Here is a 21,487-nt window from a genome sequence, read left to right as displayed (position 1 = left end):
CCCTTTTACTCTGCTCCTCTCACCTATGTATCTGTTACCAGACCACCTCTGCACCAAGGGCTGGCCCTGCCTGAGCTCTTTCTGTAAACTTCTGTATATCGGGCGACCTCCGGGTCCATGACTTGCCCAGGAAAGATTTCAAGGATACTCTAGGGTGACAATAAAGCAGGTTTTATTGAAAGAGGCCTGGGCACCCCTGGGAAAGAAAAGTATGCATCCTAGTGGAAGAGGGCTACCTGGAGATGGAGTTTGCACACCAGTTAGTTCTTGAGATTTTATTTGTGTCCAAGGTGGAGGAAGGGGTTTCTCCAAGTCTTAGGGCACCAAATTCTGATTCCATCTTCTGGTTGGGAAGGGCCTTTGTTCAAACATGGTCCTTCTGGAAGTGTCATGACCTTCGTTCCCCTCCCCCCTCTACTTGTGGTGTTAATTTTTCATTATAATGATGGTATAATGAGCTTTGGAGTGGGTCTCCAGTACATTTTCCCTCCAATTTGGAATCATCTGGAGTAGCCAGTCCTTGTTGTAGACTTCCACACCCACCAGAGAGGTTTTCCTGCCATAAACTGTTTTCTTTTTTATCATGACTGAATGCGGGTGTGGTCTGGTGAGAGCATGACTATTCTAAAGTCTTCATTCCCTAATGGATTTTTCCTAAGTCTTTTTATCTTGCCTCATATCCACATAGAACCCATTGGGAGACATATACTTGAAAATCACTTTTTGTAGGTACTATGGTAGATTCTCTGAACACTGAGCTTAATAAGTCAATAAAACTGGGAGATTGGTTATAAAACCCAGTACTATGAGACTAGTGTAAATGCCTGACATTACACTTTTAATGTATGAGGCATCTGTATCAAAGACATCCATCTCAAATAATCCTGCTGCCAGCTGTGTGACAAGGCTGCTAGAGAAGCACTCAAGCCTCCCCACCCAACTCAATCTGTTCTCTCTCTCTCCCTCTCTCTGTCTCTGTCTCTCTTTTTCTCTCTCTCCCTCCTCTTCTCCAACCCCATTTCAAAAACTTCTTTGGCCCTCAGGTTGCTGTGTACCCTCCAGGACCTGAGAATAATTTCCTTACATTTTCATAGTTCGTGATGGTTGTTGCTATTATAATAAGAACCACAAGAGGTTGTCCAGCCACAACACTGAGTGTGGTCTGAGCAAATAGTAGAAGGGCCCAAAGCCAGTGCCCAGGCCTTCCTATCCTATAGCATCACTGTCAACAGGCTGAGACTTGCAGGCAACAATGATTAAGTCTACATTCTCAGGAAGAGTCGCTAAGGTACCGATGTACAAAGAATGAGGAGTACATGGTGAAAACTGAGGTTTCAGATTTTCCTAGAATGAAAGTATATAAATAGTGTCAGTAACCAAGTAAATAATTTTTCTATATGACAATATATTTTTTACAATTTATGGCAATATATTTCACACATAAGTATCTATGAAATAACATATTACTACAGTGATGTGTCATTTGGGAAGAAATAATTCTTAAGAAATCAATGCTGCCATGGAATAAACTGGAAATTTACAAATATTTCTGATCAATGTTGGGAAAAATGTGAAGCTAGGAAAATGAGAAAGAGAAGCACTGTCTAGATAATAGATGTAGCAGAAAGCTTAATAAAATGGTGATTTAACTTGCACAGAGAAATTGGACTCACAGAAATGGAAATTCCAGGACAGAAATAAAAGGAGCTAGTTCAAAAACCACAATGTGGTTAAAATTCCATAATTTCTAGTTTTGAGTTTTGGGGCCTAGAAATCAAGGTCACTTTGTTTACCCCAGATTGACTATCTGTTGTTTACCCACCATCCAAAGAATCTTTTCAGAGCCCCCTTTATGTCTCTGTTCCTGAGGCTGTAGATGAAGGGGTTCAGCATGGGTGTGACCACAGTGTACATCACTGAGGCTGTTGCACTGGACTGTGAGCTGTGGGTACCCACAGAGCTGAAATACACTCCTAGGAGTGTACCATAAAATAAGGAGACAACTGAGAGGTGAGATGCACAGGTGGAAAATGCTTTATACTTCCCCTGAGCTGATGGGATTGCACGAATGGAGGAAACAATCTTAGAGTAAGAGTAAAGGATCCCAGCCAGGGGACCACCACCTAGTAGCACAGTTACAAAATAAATCACAACGTTATTAAGAAAGGTGTCAGAACAGGCAAGCTGGATCATCTGATTAAGTTCACAGAAAAAGTGGGGGATTCCCGAGTGTGGGCAGAAGGACAGCCGCAACATCATCAAGCACTGTAGCAAGCAATTTAGGGTACTCATGATAAAGGACACCAGAACCAGAAGTCCACAGAGCCGGGGGTTCATAATGACTGTGTAATGCAGGGGGTGACAGATGGCCACAAAGCAGTCATAGGCCATCACAGTCAGGAGGAAGTTGTCCAGTGTGGCAAAGAGTAGGAAAAAATACATCTGGGTTATGCAGCCTGCATAGGTGATGACTTTGCTCTGTGTTTGGATGTTCACCAGCATCTTCGGGATGGTGGTGGAGGTGAAACAGATGTCTACCAAGGACAGGATAGTGAGGAAGAAGTACATGGGTATGTGGAGGTGGGAGTCTGAGCTGACAGCCAGGATGATGAGCAGGTTTCCCAACACAGTGATCAGGTACATGCAGAGGAAAAGCCTGAAAAGGATGAGCTGCAGTTCTGGGTCCTCTGATAGTCCCAGGAGGAGAAATTCTGACACTCTTGTAAGGTTCCCTGAATCCATGAGGTGGAGCTGACTTTCAAGAAGGAGAAAAAAAAAACAGGAGTAATTTTCATATAAGCCAGAATTACTTACACAGCTCTATTGCTACTGTTTATATTTTGCAGTGAAGAAATTAATTTCAGTATTTTGGGACAGATCTGTTCCCCTCTAGGAGTTTTCTGTGTCATCTTAAAGCAGGAATTGTCGGAGCCGACCAATAGCCGACCCTTGACACAGTCGGGACAGATAAGATGCATCTGCACAGTAGAGGCGACTGTGGCCAGATCCCCTGTCTATCTCTTCCTGTATGCCTGTCCCTGCTAGCAATAGGTGGTGGGATTTTTAGATACCTGTGCGTTATAACAAAAAATGTGCACGATGCCTCTGATTCTGCATGAAATGACTTGCTGGTCACAGAATAGAAACCCTTAGTAATCCTAATGCTGCCTACTTCCCCCACCTGGGAAGTTAAGGACAAAATTAAACTATGGGCAGACCAACTGCCAGAACGCTGAAGGAAGCTGTTGCTAGGAATGTTCCTTAAGGAGTCACCACTTAGAAGCTTAAGATTTATTACAGGGGATCTAAGATGGCGTCGGAGTAGGAAGGAGCAGATTTGGCTTTCCTCTGCTCAGGGGAGAGAGTCCTGACCGATCTTTGGAGTGGAAAGGCAAGCAACCAACATATTTCAGCATTTTTGAGAACGGAGGACCAAGGATTGAGGCAGAACCGAAAGAACAAAGAACAGATCGCTGCATCAAGGTAGGCTCCCGGGACAGGCGTGTGGTACCGGGGCTGCAGCCCCAGGCCCGGGGGCCGCGGCTGGGTTTGCCCTAGGGTTAGTGGGAGAGAGCCAGGTCAACTGCTCCCTCCCCAGCCGAGCAAGGTCTGGGCGGCTCTGGGAGGAGTCCAGGTGCTGGCGGGCACACCGGGTGGCGAGCAGCTTTGGAGGCGGTGAACGCCAGAGCCAAGTCGCCCTGCGGACCCGGACTCCCAGGGTCACCGTTCTGGCTGGAGCTTTGGCGGTGAGAGAAACCGGGCCATTGGAGAGCGGCGGGCTTGATCAGGAGGAATTTCCCAAGAGGAAGGAGTGGATGGACACAGACACTGTTTGGGGAATTCTCCTGAAGGGATCAGTGGCTCTGGCCTGTTTGCTCCCCAGCTGTGAGCGCGCAGGCTGCGGACAGGCCGCGCCCGCCCGCCCACGGGGGCACCGGCGTGCGGCAGACGGCCGTGCAGGCGCAGACGGGCTGCGCCCGCTCACCGGAGTGCAGGGAGCGAGGGTCGCGCTGGTCGCGCCGGGCGGCGGCCGGGCCTCGGAGCCAGGGCGAACCCCACGGGCCTAGGAAGAAAAGCCAAACAAGTCAACCTTCAGACTGCCTCAGCCAGCAAGAGCAGAAAAACCGGTTTGGCCACTTTGAAATCAAGAGACTTTTAATTTGATTCTATTTTTTTAACAATTTTTAATTTTTTAAGTTTTATTGTTTTTATTCTCTTTTGATTTCTTTTTCCTCTCTTACCTGATTTCTTGTTTTATTCCTTCCTCCTTCCTGTCCTCCAATTTTATCTCTTCTTCCTGCCTTCGTCTGCCTTTTCTATTTTTTTTCTTTTTTAAATTTTTTCCTAAATACCTACAAGTGAGATAAAAGCCTGGAACGGTGAAAAGACCAAAGTTGAACCCAAAGAAGGGGCATCACAACAGCTGGGACAGTGAGATAAATGTCACTCTGCTATTACAAAGAACCTGCAAGTTATTGCAAATTTGTATTATTATTATTTTTCCAGTGTTCCTACATCCTTTTTTTTTTTTTAACAATATTTTTATATCCCTCTTATATTTGTATAGCCTGCTTTGCTAGGCTGGTTTTATTGTATGACCTCACAGCTTTCCCCTGATATCTCTTTCTATACCGTATTACTAATCTACTGTCCATTAACTCACCTGTGTCCTATAAGCATACTACTCAATGTTTGGTACTTCATATCCTTATTACCTAGATTTCATAGACTCTGCCATATGAATGTTGCCATAATATTATTGTAAATAACTGCTGTTCCATGCAAGTGTAATTACTTCACAACACCCCCCCCCCCCCAGATCGTAGCCCATTTCAAAGTTTCCTGAACTCTATTACTGTAGTGGTTAACTCTATTCTCTCACACACTACACCTATTTACTACTCTTTACTCTCACCTTACCCCAGAATCTGACCGCCCACAACCTCTCTGCTTTATAGACCCAACGCACAATCCTTCCTCCCCCAACAAGAGTCTTATCTTCTTTCCATCCTTTCTAAAAATCAGCTAGCTGGGTGGAAGATCACGGTTAACACTATACATAGTGAAAGGATCTCCTATATCTTCCCTACTTGCTACTACTGTAAATAGCATAGAATTCTCGGTAGCTGTCTTAAACCATTTTTCCCTCCCCTCCATCTGATGACAAAAAAGAATAGGTGGAGGAGGTGAACACCAGGATACCCACTGGAAGAGGAAACCCAACAACTAAGGAACCACTAACAGATAACAGCAGAAGAAGGTGAAGGAGGGAGTAGTAACCACACAAACCTCAATCCAGGGCTTATCTGGAAATACAACTAAACAGTAGAGACAGTACCCAATACAAACAACTGAACAAGATTTCTTTAAACCTTGTACACACAGAAGAACCAGCCTCAACACAACCTGCCCTCACCAGCACAACAAAATATAGAAGGTGGTGGTCAGAGTGACCCACATTTAACCAGCTGGAGGGAAGGAACCATCAAAGAAAGACTCAACAACAATCAGAACCCAAAGGCAAACACAAAGCCAACTTAAACAACAGCCCAAGACCAGCGAGCTTGGGGGGTCAAGGAAACAGTACCACTGAAACTCACTGCTACTCTACTAAAGAAGTTCACATCATAAACCGAGGGAGCCAGAACAGATCAATATAAGAAGCTGAGGTGAACAAGAAGAGTCTCACAAACAATGGGAAGACAAAGAAATACTCCCCAAATGAAAGGAAAGGAGGAAGCCTCAAAAAGAATGCTAAATGAAACAGAGGCAATTCAACTATCAGATATTGAATTCAAAGCAGTGATTGTCAGGAAGCTCAATGAGCTCACAATGAGCTACGAGAAGCTACAGGGAAGCTACAATGAACTCAATGAAAACTACATCAGCATAAAAAAGGAAATAGAAACTCTCAACAAGGGCCAAGAGGAAATGAAGAATACAATCTCTGAAATGAAGAACACAGTAGAAGGAATGAAAGCAGGATCGATGAAGCAGAAGATCGGATCAGCGAGCTAGAGGACAAAATAGAAGAAAACACCCAGAAAGAGCAAGAAAGGGAAAAGAGGCTCAGAAAGAATGAAGAGAGATTAAGAGAAATGCAAGACAATATGAAACGTAATAATATCTGTATAATAGGGATACCAGAAGGAGAAGAAGAAGAACAAGGGATAGAAAACCTAGTTGAACAAGTGATGATGGAAAACTTCCCTAATTTGATGAGACAAAAAGTCACACAAATACAGGAAACACAGAGAGTCCCAATCAAGAGGAACCCAAGGAGGCCCACCTCAAGACACATCATAATTAAAATGGCAAAATTTCAAGACAAAGAGAGAATCTTAAAGGCAGCAAGGGAGAAGAAGGAAGTAACATACAAGGGGGCCCCAATAAGGCTAACAGCTGACTTCTCAATGGAAACACTCCAAGCCAGAAGAGAATGGCAAGAAATAATCCAAGTAATGAGAACCAGAGGCCTGCAACCACGACTACTTTACCCAGCAAGGCTCTCAATTAAGATAGAAGGCCAAATAAGAAGCTTCTCAGACAAAAGAAGTCTAAAAGAATACACCTCCACTAAACCAACTCTGCAAGAGATGCTGAAGGGACTGCTTTAAGGAAAGAAAGGAAAAGAGAGAGTGAGAGAGGATCACACGTACATAAAAGGCAATGAATAAGTACCTATCAATAATAACCTTAAATGTAAATGGACTAAACGCTCCAATCAAAAGACATAGAATAGCTGATTGGATAAGAAAACATGACCCACACATATGCTGTCTACAAGAGACCCACCTCAGGATAAAAGATCTGCACAGGTTGAAAGTGAAGGGCTGGAAACAAATTTTCCAAGCAAATGGACAGGAGAAAAAAGCCGGGGTAGCAATACTCATATCTGACAAAATAGACTTCCAAAGAAGATCCATAAAGAGAGACCCAGAAGGTCATTTCATAATACTCAAGGGAAGAATTCACCAAGAAGACATAAACATAGTAAATATATATGCACCCAACATAGGAGCACCTAAATACATAAAGAAAATCTTAGAGGACTTCAAGAAAGATATGGACAGCAACACAATTATTGTGGGGGATTTTAACACCCCTCTATCAAAAATGGACAGATCTTCCAAACAAAACATCAACAAAGATATTGTGGCATTGAACAATACCCTAGACGAGCTGGGCTTTACTGATATTTACAGAACCCTCCATCCCAAAGAAGCTAAATACACATTTTTTTCAAATGTACATGGAACATTTTCAAAGATTGACCACATGATAGGACACAAAACAAGCCTCAACAATTTCAAAAAAATTGAAATCATACCAAGCAATTTCTCAGATCACAAGGGACTGAAACTAGAAACCAACCACAAGGAAAAAAACCCAAAACACTCAAATTCGTGGAGATTAAACAGCATGCTATTAAACAATGAATGGGTCAAGAATGATATTAGGGAAGAAATCAAACGGTTTTTGGAAACAAATGAAAACGAACTCACAACAACCCAAAACTTATGGGACACAGCCAAGGCAGTCCTGAGAGGGAAGATCATAGCGATATAGGCCCACCTAAAAAAGTTAGAAACATTTCAAACAAACAACCTAACCCTACGTCCACAAGAACTCGAGGAACAACAACAAAGACAGCCCAGAGCAAGCAGAAGGAAGGAAATAACCAAGATCAGAGCAGAATTAAATGACATAGAGGCTAAAAGCACAATTCTAAAGATCAATGAATCCAAGAGTTGGTTCTTTGAAAAGATAAACAAAATTGACAAGCCTTTAAGCAGACTCATCAAGAAAAAAAGAGAGAAACCCCAAATAAACACAATCAGAAATGAAAGAGGAGAGATTACAACAGATACCACAGAAATACAAAGGATTGTAACAAATTACTACAAAGAGCTGTATGCCAAGAAATTTGAAAACCTAGATGAAATGGACAAATTTCTAGAAAAATATAACCTTCCAAAACTCAATAAATGGAAGCAGAAAGCCTCAACAAACCAATAACAGCAAAAGAAATCGAAGCAGTAATCCAAAAACTCCCAACACACAAAAGCCCTGGACCAGATGGTTTCACAGGAGAATTCTACAAAGCATTTAAGGAAGAACTAACACCTATCCTTCACAGACTATTTCAAAAAATCCAAAAAGATGGAAGACTACCAAACTCTTTTTATGAGGCCAACATCATCTTAATCCCAAAACCAGATAAAGACACAACAAAGAAAGAAAACTACAGGCCAATATCGCTGATGAACATTGATGCTAAAATCCTCAACAAGATACTGGCAAACCGCATCCAACAGTACATTAAGAAGATCATACACCATGACCAAGTTGGATTCATTCCAGGTATGCAAGGATGGTACAATATACGCAAATCAGTAACTGTAATACATCACATAAACAAAAGCAAAGACAAAAACCACATGATCATATCAATAGATGCAGAAAAAGCATTTGATAAGGTACAGCACCCATTTATGATAAAAACACTCAGTAAAGTGGGAATAGAGGGAGCATTCCTCAACATAATAAAGGCCATATATGAGAAACCTACAGCCAACATTATACTCAATGGGCAAAAATTAAAATCTTTTCCACTAAGAATAGGAACAAGACAAGGATGTCCACTTTCACCACTTCTATTCAATATAGTACTGGAAGTTCTAGCCACAGCAATGAGACAAGAAAAAGAGATAAAAGGAATCCAAATCAGAAAGGAGGAAACAAAACTGTCACTGTTCGCTGATGACATGATAGTGTACATAGAAAATCCTATAGACTCCACCAAAAAACTGCTTGACCTAATAAATGATTTTGGCAAAACAGCGGGATACAAAGTCAATATCCAGAAATGAAAGGCATTTCTGTACACCAACAATGCAACAGCAGAGCAGAAATCAAGAAGAAAATCCCCTTTGAAATAGCAAAAAGAAAAATAAAATACCTAGGAATAAACCTAACCAAAGAGGTAAAAGACCTGTATTCAGAAAACTACATAACACTGAGGAGAGAAATCAAGGAGGACACAAACAAATGGAAACATATACCGTGTTCATGGATTGGAAGAATTAATATCATTAAAATGTCCATACTACCAAAAGCAATCTACACATTCAATGCAATACTGATTAAAGTACCAATGGCATATTTCACAGACATAGAACAAACACTTCAACAATTTATATGGAACCATAAACGACCCCGAATAGCTGCTGCAATTTTGAGAAAGAAGAGTAAAGTAGGAGGAATCACAATACCTGACATTAAACTATACTACAAGGCCACTGTAATCAAAACAGCCTGGTACTGGCATAAAAACAGGCACATGGACCAATGGAACAGAACAGAGAGCCCAGAAATAAACCCAAGCCTCTACGGTCAATTAATATTTGACAAAGGAAGCAGCAACATAAAATGGAATAAAAATAGCCTCTTCAACAAATGGTGTTGGGAGAACTGGACAGCTACGTGCAAAAAAATGAAACTCGAGCACCAACTTACACCTTATACAAAAATAGATTCAAGGTGGATAAAAGACTTAAATATAAAGCATGACACCATTAAAGTCCTAGAAGAGAACGTAGGTAGGAAAATCTCAGATATTTCACGCAGAAACTTTTTTACTGACTTGTCTCCCAGAGCAAGGGACATAAAGGAAAGAATAAACAAATGGGATCTCATCAAAATTAAAAGCTTTTGCACAGCTAAGGAAAACAGTATCAAAATAAAAAGAGAACCAACTGTATGGGAAAACATATTTGCTAATGATACCTCAGACAAGGGTTTAATTTCCAAAATATATAAAGAACTTACGCGACTCCACTCTAAGAAGACAAGTAACCCAATTAAAAAATGGGCAAAGGACTTGAACAGACAATTCTCCAAGGAGGACATACAGAAAATCCAAAGACACATGAAGCGATGTTCAATATCGCTAGCCATCAGAGAGATGCAAATTAAAACCACAATGAGATACCACTTCACACCAGTCAGAATGGCCATCATAAACAAAGCAACAAATAACAAGTGTTGGAGAGGATGTGGAGAAACGGGGTCCCTAGTGCACTGTTGGTGGGACTGCAGACTGGTACAACCATTATGGAAAGCAGTTTGGAACTTCCTCAGAAAACTAAAAATGGATCTGCCTTTTGACCCAGCAATTCCATTGCTGGGACTCTATCCTAAGAACACTAAAACACCAATACAAAAGAACCTTTGCACCCCGATGTTCATAGCAGCACAATTTACAATAGCTAGGTGCTGGAAGCAACCTAGATGCCCATCAGTAAATGAATGGATCAAAAAACTATGGTACATTTACACAATGGAATTCTATACAGCAGAAAGAAAGAAGGAGCTCATACCCTTTGCAACAGCATGGATGGAGCTGGAAAGCATTATGCTAAGTGAAACAAGCCAGGCAGTGAAAGACAAATACCACATGATATCACCTTTAACAGGAATCTAAACAACAAAACAAAACAAAACAAAAAACTAGCAAAATATAACCAAAGACACTGAAATAGGGGATAGTCTGACAGTGGCCAGAGGGGAGAGAAGAGGGAATTTCAGGGGGGAATGGGTAGGGATTACAGGAACAAATTTGGAGGACACATGGACAAAAACTAAGGGTGGGGGGTGGTGGGGGGAAGGGGGGAGGGTTGGGTGGAGGGGCTGAAACGGGAGTAGGGGGCAGAAAACTGTACTTGAACAATGATTGAAATTAAAAAAAAAAAAGAAAAAAAAAAAGATTTATTACAGCCACTACCCCTCCCATACCCTGGACAGGAGTGTAAAGAAGCGAGCAGTTCTAGTTGACTATAATAATCTCAATACATGGAAATGAATACAAAACATGCCCGCCTCCAAGACGTATACATCAAAAAACCTAGGCAAAAAACCAGTTACCTAATCTAGACAAATCTAACCTCAACGGACAATAGCTAATTTCTATATAACCTATAAATCACCCCTTGCACCCTTTTAACTTAGACCAATCCTAGAATCTTAATAGACACCTAGTTACTAACTGGCACCTGAAAGTTTGTGCCATATAGCTTCGTTGGCTATTTGATTAATCACTCTCTTGGTCAAAATAACCTTTGTTTAACATGGTTGATCTGCAAAACCTTCTGTACTTTTCAAAGTTATTTCTATGGTAACCTTTTCTGTTTTAATAATCACACTATGTATTGAATGTTGTATAACCTCCCCTATAAAAATAAAGATTGATTTTTCTTAGTGAGTCAGTTAGGCCCAAAAAGACTGGCTGTCCTCCAGCACCCCACCTGGTGTCTCGCTCCAGTCTCTTTGCCTGTGCCATGCATCCTTCAGGAACCCTGAAACTACTACCAGGCTGGACCTCGGCAAGGAATATTTATCCTGACCTGCTTTTTTCCTGTGGTGCTAGGTATACTTCAGTTTTAATGAGAAATATATCATGTACTTTGGAATACAAATTGAGTGCTGACTGTTTTCAGCATTCTCTAGGTTGTGAGTATAGAGAAGAACATAAGTCCCTACACATCAATATTAGGGAAAGAATATAAAAACAAATAATAGAAATAAATTTAACATTACAGATGGTGACAGATCCTATGAAGGAAATATGAAAGCAGGTCTAAAGGAAAAAATGATTAGGCCATTTTATTTTTCATGGGTATTTAGGCAAGACCTGCCAACAAGGTGACATCTTAGCACAGAACTCAAGGGAGAAAGAGAGGGAGGTCAAGCTTATGTAGGCAAGTGTGTGCCCAGCATAGGAAATGGCCAGTACCAGGGCTTTAGGGAGGAGCTGAAGGAGTTTAGAGATTTGCTCAAAAGTAATGCTAGAGTATGTGGTGGGCCTTGCTTTTAATTATTTAAGTTGCTTCTAGGCAGCAAATTTCAAACAGAAATGATTTTTCCCCTGGGGTATCTGGCAGGTCCTGAAGGGATACCACTAATTCACATACAAACACAAATACACCCCCCCCCCCAATTCTTATCCTTCTCCACATGTCAGTGGTAAAAGGTGACAGAAACTAGTTTAGCCCAGCACTTCTCCAGTTTCAATGGGCCTGGGACTGGCCCATTTCAAGGGACTTCAATGAAGTCCCCAGGAATCTAGTTCAAATATGGAATCTGCTTCAGCAGACGCTTCAGGGTCAGAGAAGCTGTGTCTGACAAACACCCAGGTGGTATTGATCCTGCAGGTCCTGGTCTGTGGACCACTCTCTGGAAAGAAAGGCTGTAGTTCTGTGTTTGACTTAGTTGCAGATTGTTTTAGTTCCTGTGATCCAAACATTGTCTCTGCATGGGGTTGTGAAGGAAGAGTGTGTTCACTCATTCCAGAGGCTATGATATAATCTGTGTATCCTTAATATCAGGATCCTTGACTGGCACAAAATAATACACTTCTGAAAAACCATTTTTAGCAGGCAGAATAAGGACCTCTATAAGATGTATACCTACCTCCTGGCTGGTGTAGCTCAGTGGTTTGAGCATGGGCTGGGAACCAAAGTGTCCCAGGTTTGATTCCCAGCCAGGGTACATGCCTGGGTTGCAGGCCATAACCCCCAGCAACCACACATGGATGTTTCTCTCTCTCTCTCTCTCTATCTCCCTCCCTTCCCTCTCTAAAAATAAATAAATAAAATCTTTAAAAAAAAAGATGCATACCTACCTTGGAATAAAATATTTTTTATAGAAAGGGGAGGGTTAGAGTAGCAGACAGAGCAAGGCTGCTAATCAGCTGACATTAAGGTAGAAGATGAGCAGCAGCATCCAGGGGGACAAGGTCAGCACAGTGCTCCCCTAGATGCAGAGAGGGAGATCATGAGAAAATACGATGTGTTGGCTTTGACGAAGGAGGGATGCCCTGGAGAAAAAGAATGCAGGTGGTCAGAACACAAACTGGGATTAAGGAGAAAAGAGATTCTCCCCTGAGCCTCTAGGAGGAGCCCAGCCCTGCAGACACTTTGAGATTAGCCAGGGAGACTTGAGCCAGGCTCTGACTCCTAGAACTGTACCCAAATCTCTGTGCTCACTGCAAATAACTGGAGTGGGAGCGCTTCCCAGCAGTCTTGGCAGTCTAATAGAGTCAGTCCTCGAGTGACATGAGATAGAGGGGCTGCCCCCTGGGATGGGGGCATGGTGTGGGGCTAGGACCCCTCCTTCCTCAGCCAATACTCTCCTGATTTATACATGCCACATGGGACCAGCAGGTTCTATGTCTCTCCTAACATTCTTGCTATCATTTCTTCTTTAATTTTGTAGTTGTAGGACTTCCATTTAGCTTGGTTTTTGGTGGTTCTGAATGACCATTTTTATGTAGCTTGTTGTACTTCTGATGTGGTTGTGGGAGGAAGGGAGTACAGCATTTACCTACTCCACCATCTTGACCAGAAACCTATTGAAGTTTATTTTGGATAACGGGATTAACAAGTGACTCTATTTAAGTTCCCTTCCAAGCAAAGAAGATAGGTTAGAAGAATTTGCTTGTTTAGCATAAAACTGGTGATGCTGAATCACAGGGCTTGGTTGAATTCAAACCCTCCTGCACATCACCCTCTGGTCAGGGAGATGGAAGGTTCCAGCACATGAGGAGATATGAATGAATGATGTTGATATAGTTCATTTACTGTCTGTTTTGTAATTAGGACAAAATTTAGAAAAGTGGAAATATTTTGTTTAGATCCATAGAGGAATCATATTTGTAATCACAGTACTGTAATTCTGAAGAGCAAATGAAAATAATTTGGTGATACACTTTAAAATACACTAACCATTCTTTACCCCAATGAAAACAGGTTCTTGCACATAGACTCCATCTTCTATGCATCAGGAGTAGTTTACAGCATGAAAAAAAAAATATTTTGCAGAGTATTCAAATAAGTAATGCTTTCCAAACTCTAAGGTCAATTTTGACTAAAGCTCATATAGGTCAATCTATTTAACAAATACTTCTTTCCATGCAGACTCTGCCTGGAGCTTTGAATTTGGTAATCAGTATTTGCCAGGGACAATGGTAGGTAGTGCAGACACTGAATTGAATGAGAGAATAAAAGTGGGAGTCCAGTGAAAAATCAGCAGAATGTGAAAGCCCACGTTATCAGTAAAGAGTAGTCAAGGAAGTAAAATAAACTAGAAGGACAGACCAAAGTGGAAACTGTATTTCATATTTCCCTGTGAAAACATCATGTGAACACATTTAGTTAACAGGTGAAGTTTATTCCATGTGTTTAACACATCTCATGAATATTCTTTAGTAACATGAAGGAAAATTCTTGAGACCTGATGAGAAGAAATTATTCTTAGGTAGTCCATATGGCCCCAGGAAATAAATGGAATTTCCAAATATTTTTTATTCAAATCTGGGAAAAAACTTTATGAGAGTGAGAAAATGTACCCCAGCTTTTTTCCACTTTTTATAGCCTTCACTTTTTCCTCTATTTTTCAACCATGCACAACCATTTCTGTGAGCATCCTGATTACCAGTGTTTTGAACTGTGTATTTGATACATTGGCTATCTTTTCATCGCTTAGTTGTATTTTTTGTGATGCTTTAATCTGTTCTTTCATTTGGGCCATATTTTTGTGTCTTGGTGCACCTGTTCTGTAGTAATGGGCAGAGCCTTAAGTATTTACCCAGGCAGGGCAGCCTACTCACTGAGTTGTGGCACTGTATGTAGCAGAGGGTCCAAGAGGGAACAATGCTGCTTGCTCAGCTCTTAGCTGGCTTTCAGTCACTTCCTCTGCTACTCACAAGCAAACCAAGCCCCTCTGGTGCTAATTCCTGGGTGAGTGGTTTTGTGTATGTTCTAGGACCCTGTGGGTCTCTCCAACAAACTCTCCAGTGAGCCTGGGAGTTTCTTCTGCCACCTCAATCCCCACAGGTTTTGTCACTCAGAGGTTGTGAGGCTTTATTTCCCCATGTTGGCAACCTGAGTTGCACAGTATGTCTTGCTACACAGCTGTTCCTCCTGGTTTATCTGCCACAAATACAAGACTGATCCTGACCTCCAGCCACTGCCTTGCCACACGTCCTCTCCACCCCTGCCCATCTCTGCCCCTCCTGGTCTGGATGAATGTTTCTTCTTTAATTCCTTGGTTGTCGGACTTTCAAACAGGTAAATTTTCTGTCAGTTCTGGTTATTTTTTGTTTTTAAATTTGTTGTTGTCCTTCTTTTGGTTGTGTGAGGAGGCAAAGTGTATCCTCATACACCTCCATTGTGGCCAGAAGTCTTGAATGGGTTATGAAGCTCATGTGTTCAGGGAGAAAGGCAAGAGGCCGCATTCCCAATTAAAATATTTCTTTAAAAAAATTTACTTATTACTCTCTGAAGTGGAAACCAGCAGCATCAACAGAAAATGAATGACACTAGCTAACTGTGGCAATTTTCTAGGGAAAGAACTCGCCCTAGGAGTGGGAAGATGGTGGCATGGTAGGAGGGAGTGGATTCTCCTTCCCCCTATGCACAGGAGAGAAACTGGCTGATCTGCAGAGGAACAGAGCAAGGGACCAACAATATCACAACATTTATGAAAACAGGACATCAAAAATTATAGCAGAAATTGAAAAACCAGACGGTAAGGAGACTGCTTCAGGATAATAAGGGCCCAGGGGTCAGCGTGGGGACCAGGGAGGTTGTAGCCCCCAAGCCCGGTGCTCCTGGGCCTGCCTCAGGGCACCCAGGAGAGAGCAGAGTTGACTGCTCCCTCCCCAGCCAAACAAGGATTGAGCAGCACTGGGGGAGGCCTTGTTGCTTGAAGGCACAGAGAGGGGAGTGAGGACTGAGAGACAATCACACAAGGGCTGTGAGCACCCACACATAGCCTTGGGAAGAGTGAGTGCCCCAGCCTACGCAACCAAGGGCAGCCTGGCCGTGCGCCCCCACCCCTAACCTGGTGAGAGTATGATTTTGTGGAAGACCCAGGCCCCACAGCCCTGAACAAGGAAAGGGCACAGGCATTCTCAGGATTCTGGAGCCTGTGGCAGTGAACTTGAGGAAGTGTGCGCCCCCTTGGGATTCCTGAATCTCACACAGTGAACCTGGAAAAGATGCAGGCACTCTGTGGGACCCTGAAGCCCAGGAGCCCACGGCAGTGAGCTGCAGAGAGCATGCTTTGGAGTGCCCAGATCCACAACCAGGGCCCTGCGGAGAGGCATCAGACCAGCTCTGGAGAGAGTGCGAGGCTAGCCCTGGGGACAGTATGCGAGAGACTGACTGAATTCTGACTGGGAAGAGTGAAAAGCATTCCAATTGCCCCTCAGCCTGCTGAGGCCAGCAAGAACAGAAAAACTGGTTTGGCCAGTTAGAAACCAACAAGAGGCTTTTTGTTTTTGTTTTTGTTGTTGTTGTTGTTGTTGTTTGATTGTTTGATTTTATCCTTTTTAAGTAACTTTTTATTTTTTAATTCTTATTATTTTTATATCTCTCAATTCCTTATGTTTCTCTTCCTTTCATCCTAGTGTTATTCCTTCCTTTCAAAATTTATTTCTCCTGCATTCCATCTTCTGATTTTTTCCGTTTTTTTTTTCTGAACCTGCAAGTTACTGCAAATTTGTATTATCTTTTTCTCATTATTCTTACATTTTTTATTTTAATAGTATTTTGGTATTCTTTTCTTTCTGTATAGTCTTCTTTGCTTGGCTGATTATACTGTATTGTTTGACAGGTTTCCCCTGTTATCTCATTCATAGTGTATTGCTAATTTACTGTCCTTCATTTCTGTTCCATTAGTACACTACTCAAGGTTCTATACTCCCTATTCTTGTCATCTAGATCTCATAGACTCTGCCATATAATTGTTGCTCTAATATTACTGTAAATAAGACCTATTTCATACAATTATAAATACTACACAACACCCCTCCCAGATCTTGGTCCACTTTGTGATTTCCCAAACACCATTATTGTAGTGGTTAACTCTACTCTCTTAATACTACTCCTATTTACTATTCTTTACTCCCACCCTACCTCAGAATCTGACCTCCCACAACCTCACTGCTTTCTAGATCCAACTCACAATCCTTTCCTCCCCAATAAGAGTCTTATCTTCTTTCCATCCTTTCTAAAATGTGGCTAGTGAGGTGGAAGATCACAATTAACATTATACGTAGCCAAAGGATCTCCTATCTCTTCTCTACTGGCTGCTACTGTAAATATCATAGAATACTCTCTTGCTGTCTTAAACTATTTTGCCTTACTCCTCCAACTGATCACAAAAACAGACTAGGGGGAAGCTGTGAACACCAGGATACCTGAAGGAGACTGCATCACTGAATCTCACAGGTACTCTATGACAGAAGTTCACACCATAAACCCAGGAGACCAGACCAGATCAACTTAAGAAACATAGGCTAACAAGAGGAGTCTCACAAACAATGAGAAGACAAAGAAACAATCCCCAAATGAAAGGAAAGGAGGAAGCCACAGAAAGAAACCTAAATGAAATAGAGGCAACTCAACTATCAAATATTGAGTTCAAAGCAATGGTTATCAGGAAGCTCAATGAGCTCACAATGAGCAACCAGAAACTACAGGGAAGCTACAATGAACTCACTGCAAACTATATCAACATGAAAAAGGAAATAGAAACTATCAACAAGGGTCAAGAGGAAATGAAGAATACAATTTCTGAACTGAAGAACACAATAGAAGGACTCAAAAGCAGGATTGATGAAGCAGAAGATTGAATCAGCAAATTGGAGGACAAAGTAGAAAAAAAACATGCAGAAAGAGCGAGCAAGAGAAAAGAGTCTCAGAAACAATGAAGAGGGATTAAGAGAAATGCAAGACAATATGAAATGTAATAATATCCGTATAATATGGATACCAGAAGGAGAAGAGGAAGAGCAAGGAATAAAAAACATATTTGAAAAAGGAATGATGGAAAACTTCCCTAATTTGACAAGACAAAAAGTCACACAAGTCCAGGAAACACAGACAGTCCCAATCTTGAGGATCCTCAAGAGGCCGACTTCAAGACACATCATAATTAAAATGGCAAAATTTCAAGACAAAGAGAGAATCTTAAAGGCAGCAAGGGAGAAATAAGAAGTAAAATACAAGGGAGCCCTGATAAGGTTAGCAGCTGACTTCTCAATGGGAATGCTCCAAGCCAGAAGAGAATGGCAAGAAATATTCCAAGTAATGAGAACCAGAGGTCTTCAACCGAGGCTACTTTACCCAGCAAGGCTCTCAATCAAGATAGAAGGCCAAAGAAGAAGCTTCCCAGATAAAAGAAGTCTACAAGAATACACCTCCACCAAACCAGCTCTGCAAGAGATGCTAAAGGGCCTGCTTTAAGGAAAAGAAGGAAAAGAGAGAGGGAGAGAGAAACACAGGTATGAAAATGGCAATGAATAAGTACCTATCAGTAATAACCTTAAATGTAAAAGTATTAAATGCTCTAATCAAAAGACATAGAATAGCTGATTGGATAAGAAAACATGACCCACACATATGTTGCTTACAAGAGACCCACCTCAGGACAAAAGATATACACAGGCTGAAAGTGAAGGGCTGGAAACAAATTTTCCAAGCAAACGGACAGGAAAAAAATAACTGGGGTAGCAATATTCATAACAGACAAAATAGACTTCCAAAAAACGGCCATAAAGAGAGATCCAGAAGGTCACTTCATAATACTCAAGGGAAGAATCCACCAAGAAGACATAAATATTGTAAATATATAGGCACCCAACATAGGAGCACCCAAATACATAAGGAAAATCTTAGAGGACTTCAAGAAAGATATTGACAGCAACACAATTATAGTGGGGGATTTTAACACCCCACTGTCAAAAATGGACAGATCTTCCAAACAAAATATCAACAAAGATATTGAGGCATTGAACAATGCCCTAGATGAAATGGACTTAACTGATATATAGAGAGCCCTCCATCACAAAGAAGCTAAATACACATTCTTTTCCAATGTACACAGAACATTTTCAAAGATAGACCAAATGGCAGGACACAAAACAAGCCTCAACAATTTCAAGAAAATTGAAATCATACCAAGCATTTTCTCAAATCACAAGGGACTGAAGCTAGAAACCAAGCCCAAGGGAAAAAAAAACCCAAAATACTCAAAATCATGGATATTAAACAGCATGCTATTAAACAATGAATGGGTCAAGAATGAAATTAGGGAAGAAATCAAAAAGTCTCTGGAAACAAATGAAAATAAAGTCACAACCCAAAACTTATGGGACACAGCTAAGGCAGTCCTGAGAAGGAAGTTCATAGTGATACAGGGCTATCTAAACAAGATAGAAACATTTCAAGCAAACAACCTAACCCTATGTCTACAAGAACTCAAGGAACAGTCCAGAGCAAGCAGAAGGAAGGAAATAACCAAGATCACAGCAGAATTAAATGACATAGAGACTAAAAGCACAATTCTAAGGTCAATGAATCCAAGAGCTGGTTCTTTCAAAAGATAAACAAAATCGACAAGCCTTTAAGCAGGCTCATCAAGAAGAAAAAGGGAAGACTCAAATAAACACAATCATAAATGAAAGAGGAGAGATTACAACTGATACCACAGAAATACAAAGAATTGTAAGAGATTACTATGAAGAACTGTATGCCAAGAAATTTTAAAACCTAGGTGAAATAGATAAATTTCTAGAAAAATATAATCTTCTAAAACTCAATGAAAAAGAAGCAGAAAGCTTGAACAGACCAGTAACAGCAGATGAAATTGAAGCAGTAAAAAAAAAAAACTCCCAACACACAAAAGTCCGTGTCCGGATGGTTTAACAGGAGAATTCTACAAAGCATTTAAGGAAAAGCTAACCCCTATCCTTCACAGACTATTCCAAAAAATCCAGAATGATGGAAGACTCCCAAACTCTTTTTATGAGGCCAACATCATCCTAATCCCAAAACCAGATAAAGACACAACAAAGAAAAAAAACTTCAGGTCAATATCACTGATGAACATAGACGCTAAAATCCTCAACAAAATACTGGCAAACCACATCCAACAATACATTTAAAAGATCATACATCATGACCAAGTGGGATTCATCCCAGGGATGAAAGGATGGTACAATATTCACAAATCAGAAAATGTAATACATCACATAAACAAGCACAAAGACAAAAATCACATGATCATATCAATAGATGTAGAAAAAGCATTTGACAAGGCACAGCACACATTTATGATAAAAACACTCAGCAAAGTGGGAATAGAGGGAGCATTCCTCAACATAATAAAGGTCATATATGAGAGACCTACAGCCAACATCATACTCAATGGGCAAAAATTAAACTTTTTTCCACTAAGATCAGGAACAAGACAAGGTTGTCCACTTTCACCACTTCTATTCAATATAGTACTGGAAGTTTTGGCCACAGCAAGCACACAAGAAAAGGAAATAAAAGGCATCCAAATTGGAAAGGAGGAAACAAAACTGTCACTGTCTGCAGATGCCATGATAGTGTACAAAGAAAATCCTATAGACTCCACCAAAAAACTGCCTGACCTAATAAATGAATTTGGCAAAAACAGTGGTATACAAAGGCAGTATCCAGAAATCAAAAGCATTTCTGTACACCATCAATGAAACAGCAGAAGCAGAAATCAAGAAAAAAATCCCATTCAACATAGCAAAAAGAAAAATAAAATACCTAGGAATAAACCTAACCAAAGAGGTAAAGGACCTGTATTCAGAGAGCTACATAACACTGAGGAAAGAAATCAAGGAAGACACAAACAAATGGAAATATATACTGTGTTCATGGATTGGAAGAATTAATATCATCAAAATGTCCATACTACCCAAAACAATGTACAGATTCAATGCAATACCTGTTAAAGTACCAATGGCATATTTTACAGACATAGAATAAACACTTCAAAAATTTATATGGAACCATAAATGACCCCGAATAGCTTCTGCAATTTTGAGAAAAAATAGTAAAATAGGAGGGATCACAATACCTGATAGTAAACTATATTACAAGTCCACTGTAATCAAAACAGCCTGGTACTGGCATAAAAACAGGCACATGGACCAAGGGAACAAAAGAGAGCCCAGAAATAAACTGAAGTCTCTATGGTCAATTAATATTTGATAAAGGAAGCAGCAACATAAAATGGGCTGAAAAATAGCCCTTTCAACCACTGGTGTTGGGAGAACTGGACAGCTACATGCAAAATAAATAAATAAATAAAACTCGAGCACCAACTTACACCTTACAAAAAATAAATTCAAGGTGGATAAAAGACTTAAATATAAACCATAACACCATTAAAGTCCTAGAGGAGAATATAGGCAGGAAAATCTCAGGTATTTCACATAGAAACATTTTTACTGACATGTCCCCTAGAGCAAGGGACATAATGGAAAGAATAAACAAATGGGACCTCATCAAAATAAAAAGCTTCTGCACAGCTAAAGAAAAAGTATTAAAATAAAAAGAGAATCAACTGTATGGGAAAACATATTTGCCAATTATACCTCACA

At 40.8% G+C, this 21,487-nt stretch overlaps 2 protein-coding genes across 2 annotated transcripts in view; both read right to left on the bottom strand.

The window, feature by feature from the left end:
• The window catches only part of LOC114503710 (olfactory receptor 7A17-like), a 158,512-nt gene that overhangs the window by 117,261 nt on the left and 19,764 nt on the right, over nucleotides 1-21,487 (bottom strand). The gene's annotated exons all lie outside the window — the stretch shown is intronic.
• LOC114503704 (olfactory receptor 7A10-like) overlaps nucleotides 1,470-21,487 on the bottom strand; it is a 78,352-nt gene continuing 58,334 nt past the window's right edge. Inside the window, exon 2 of the mRNA XM_028521341.2 lies at nucleotides 1,470-2,755. Coding sequence (XP_028377142.2) covers nucleotides 1,804-2,755 — 952 coding nt within the window. The 3' untranslated portion in view covers nucleotides 1,470-1,803. The remainder of the gene's footprint in view (nucleotides 2,756-21,487) is intronic.

The sequence above is a fragment of the Phyllostomus discolor genome, chromosome 8 (assembly GCF_004126475.2).
Source record: "Phyllostomus discolor isolate MPI-MPIP mPhyDis1 chromosome 8, mPhyDis1.pri.v3, whole genome shotgun sequence".
NCBI classification, from domain to species: domain Eukaryota; kingdom Metazoa; phylum Chordata; class Mammalia; order Chiroptera; family Phyllostomidae; genus Phyllostomus; species Phyllostomus discolor.
Note: the sequence above shows the minus strand (reverse complement) of the source record. Positions and strands in the feature narration are given on the sequence as shown.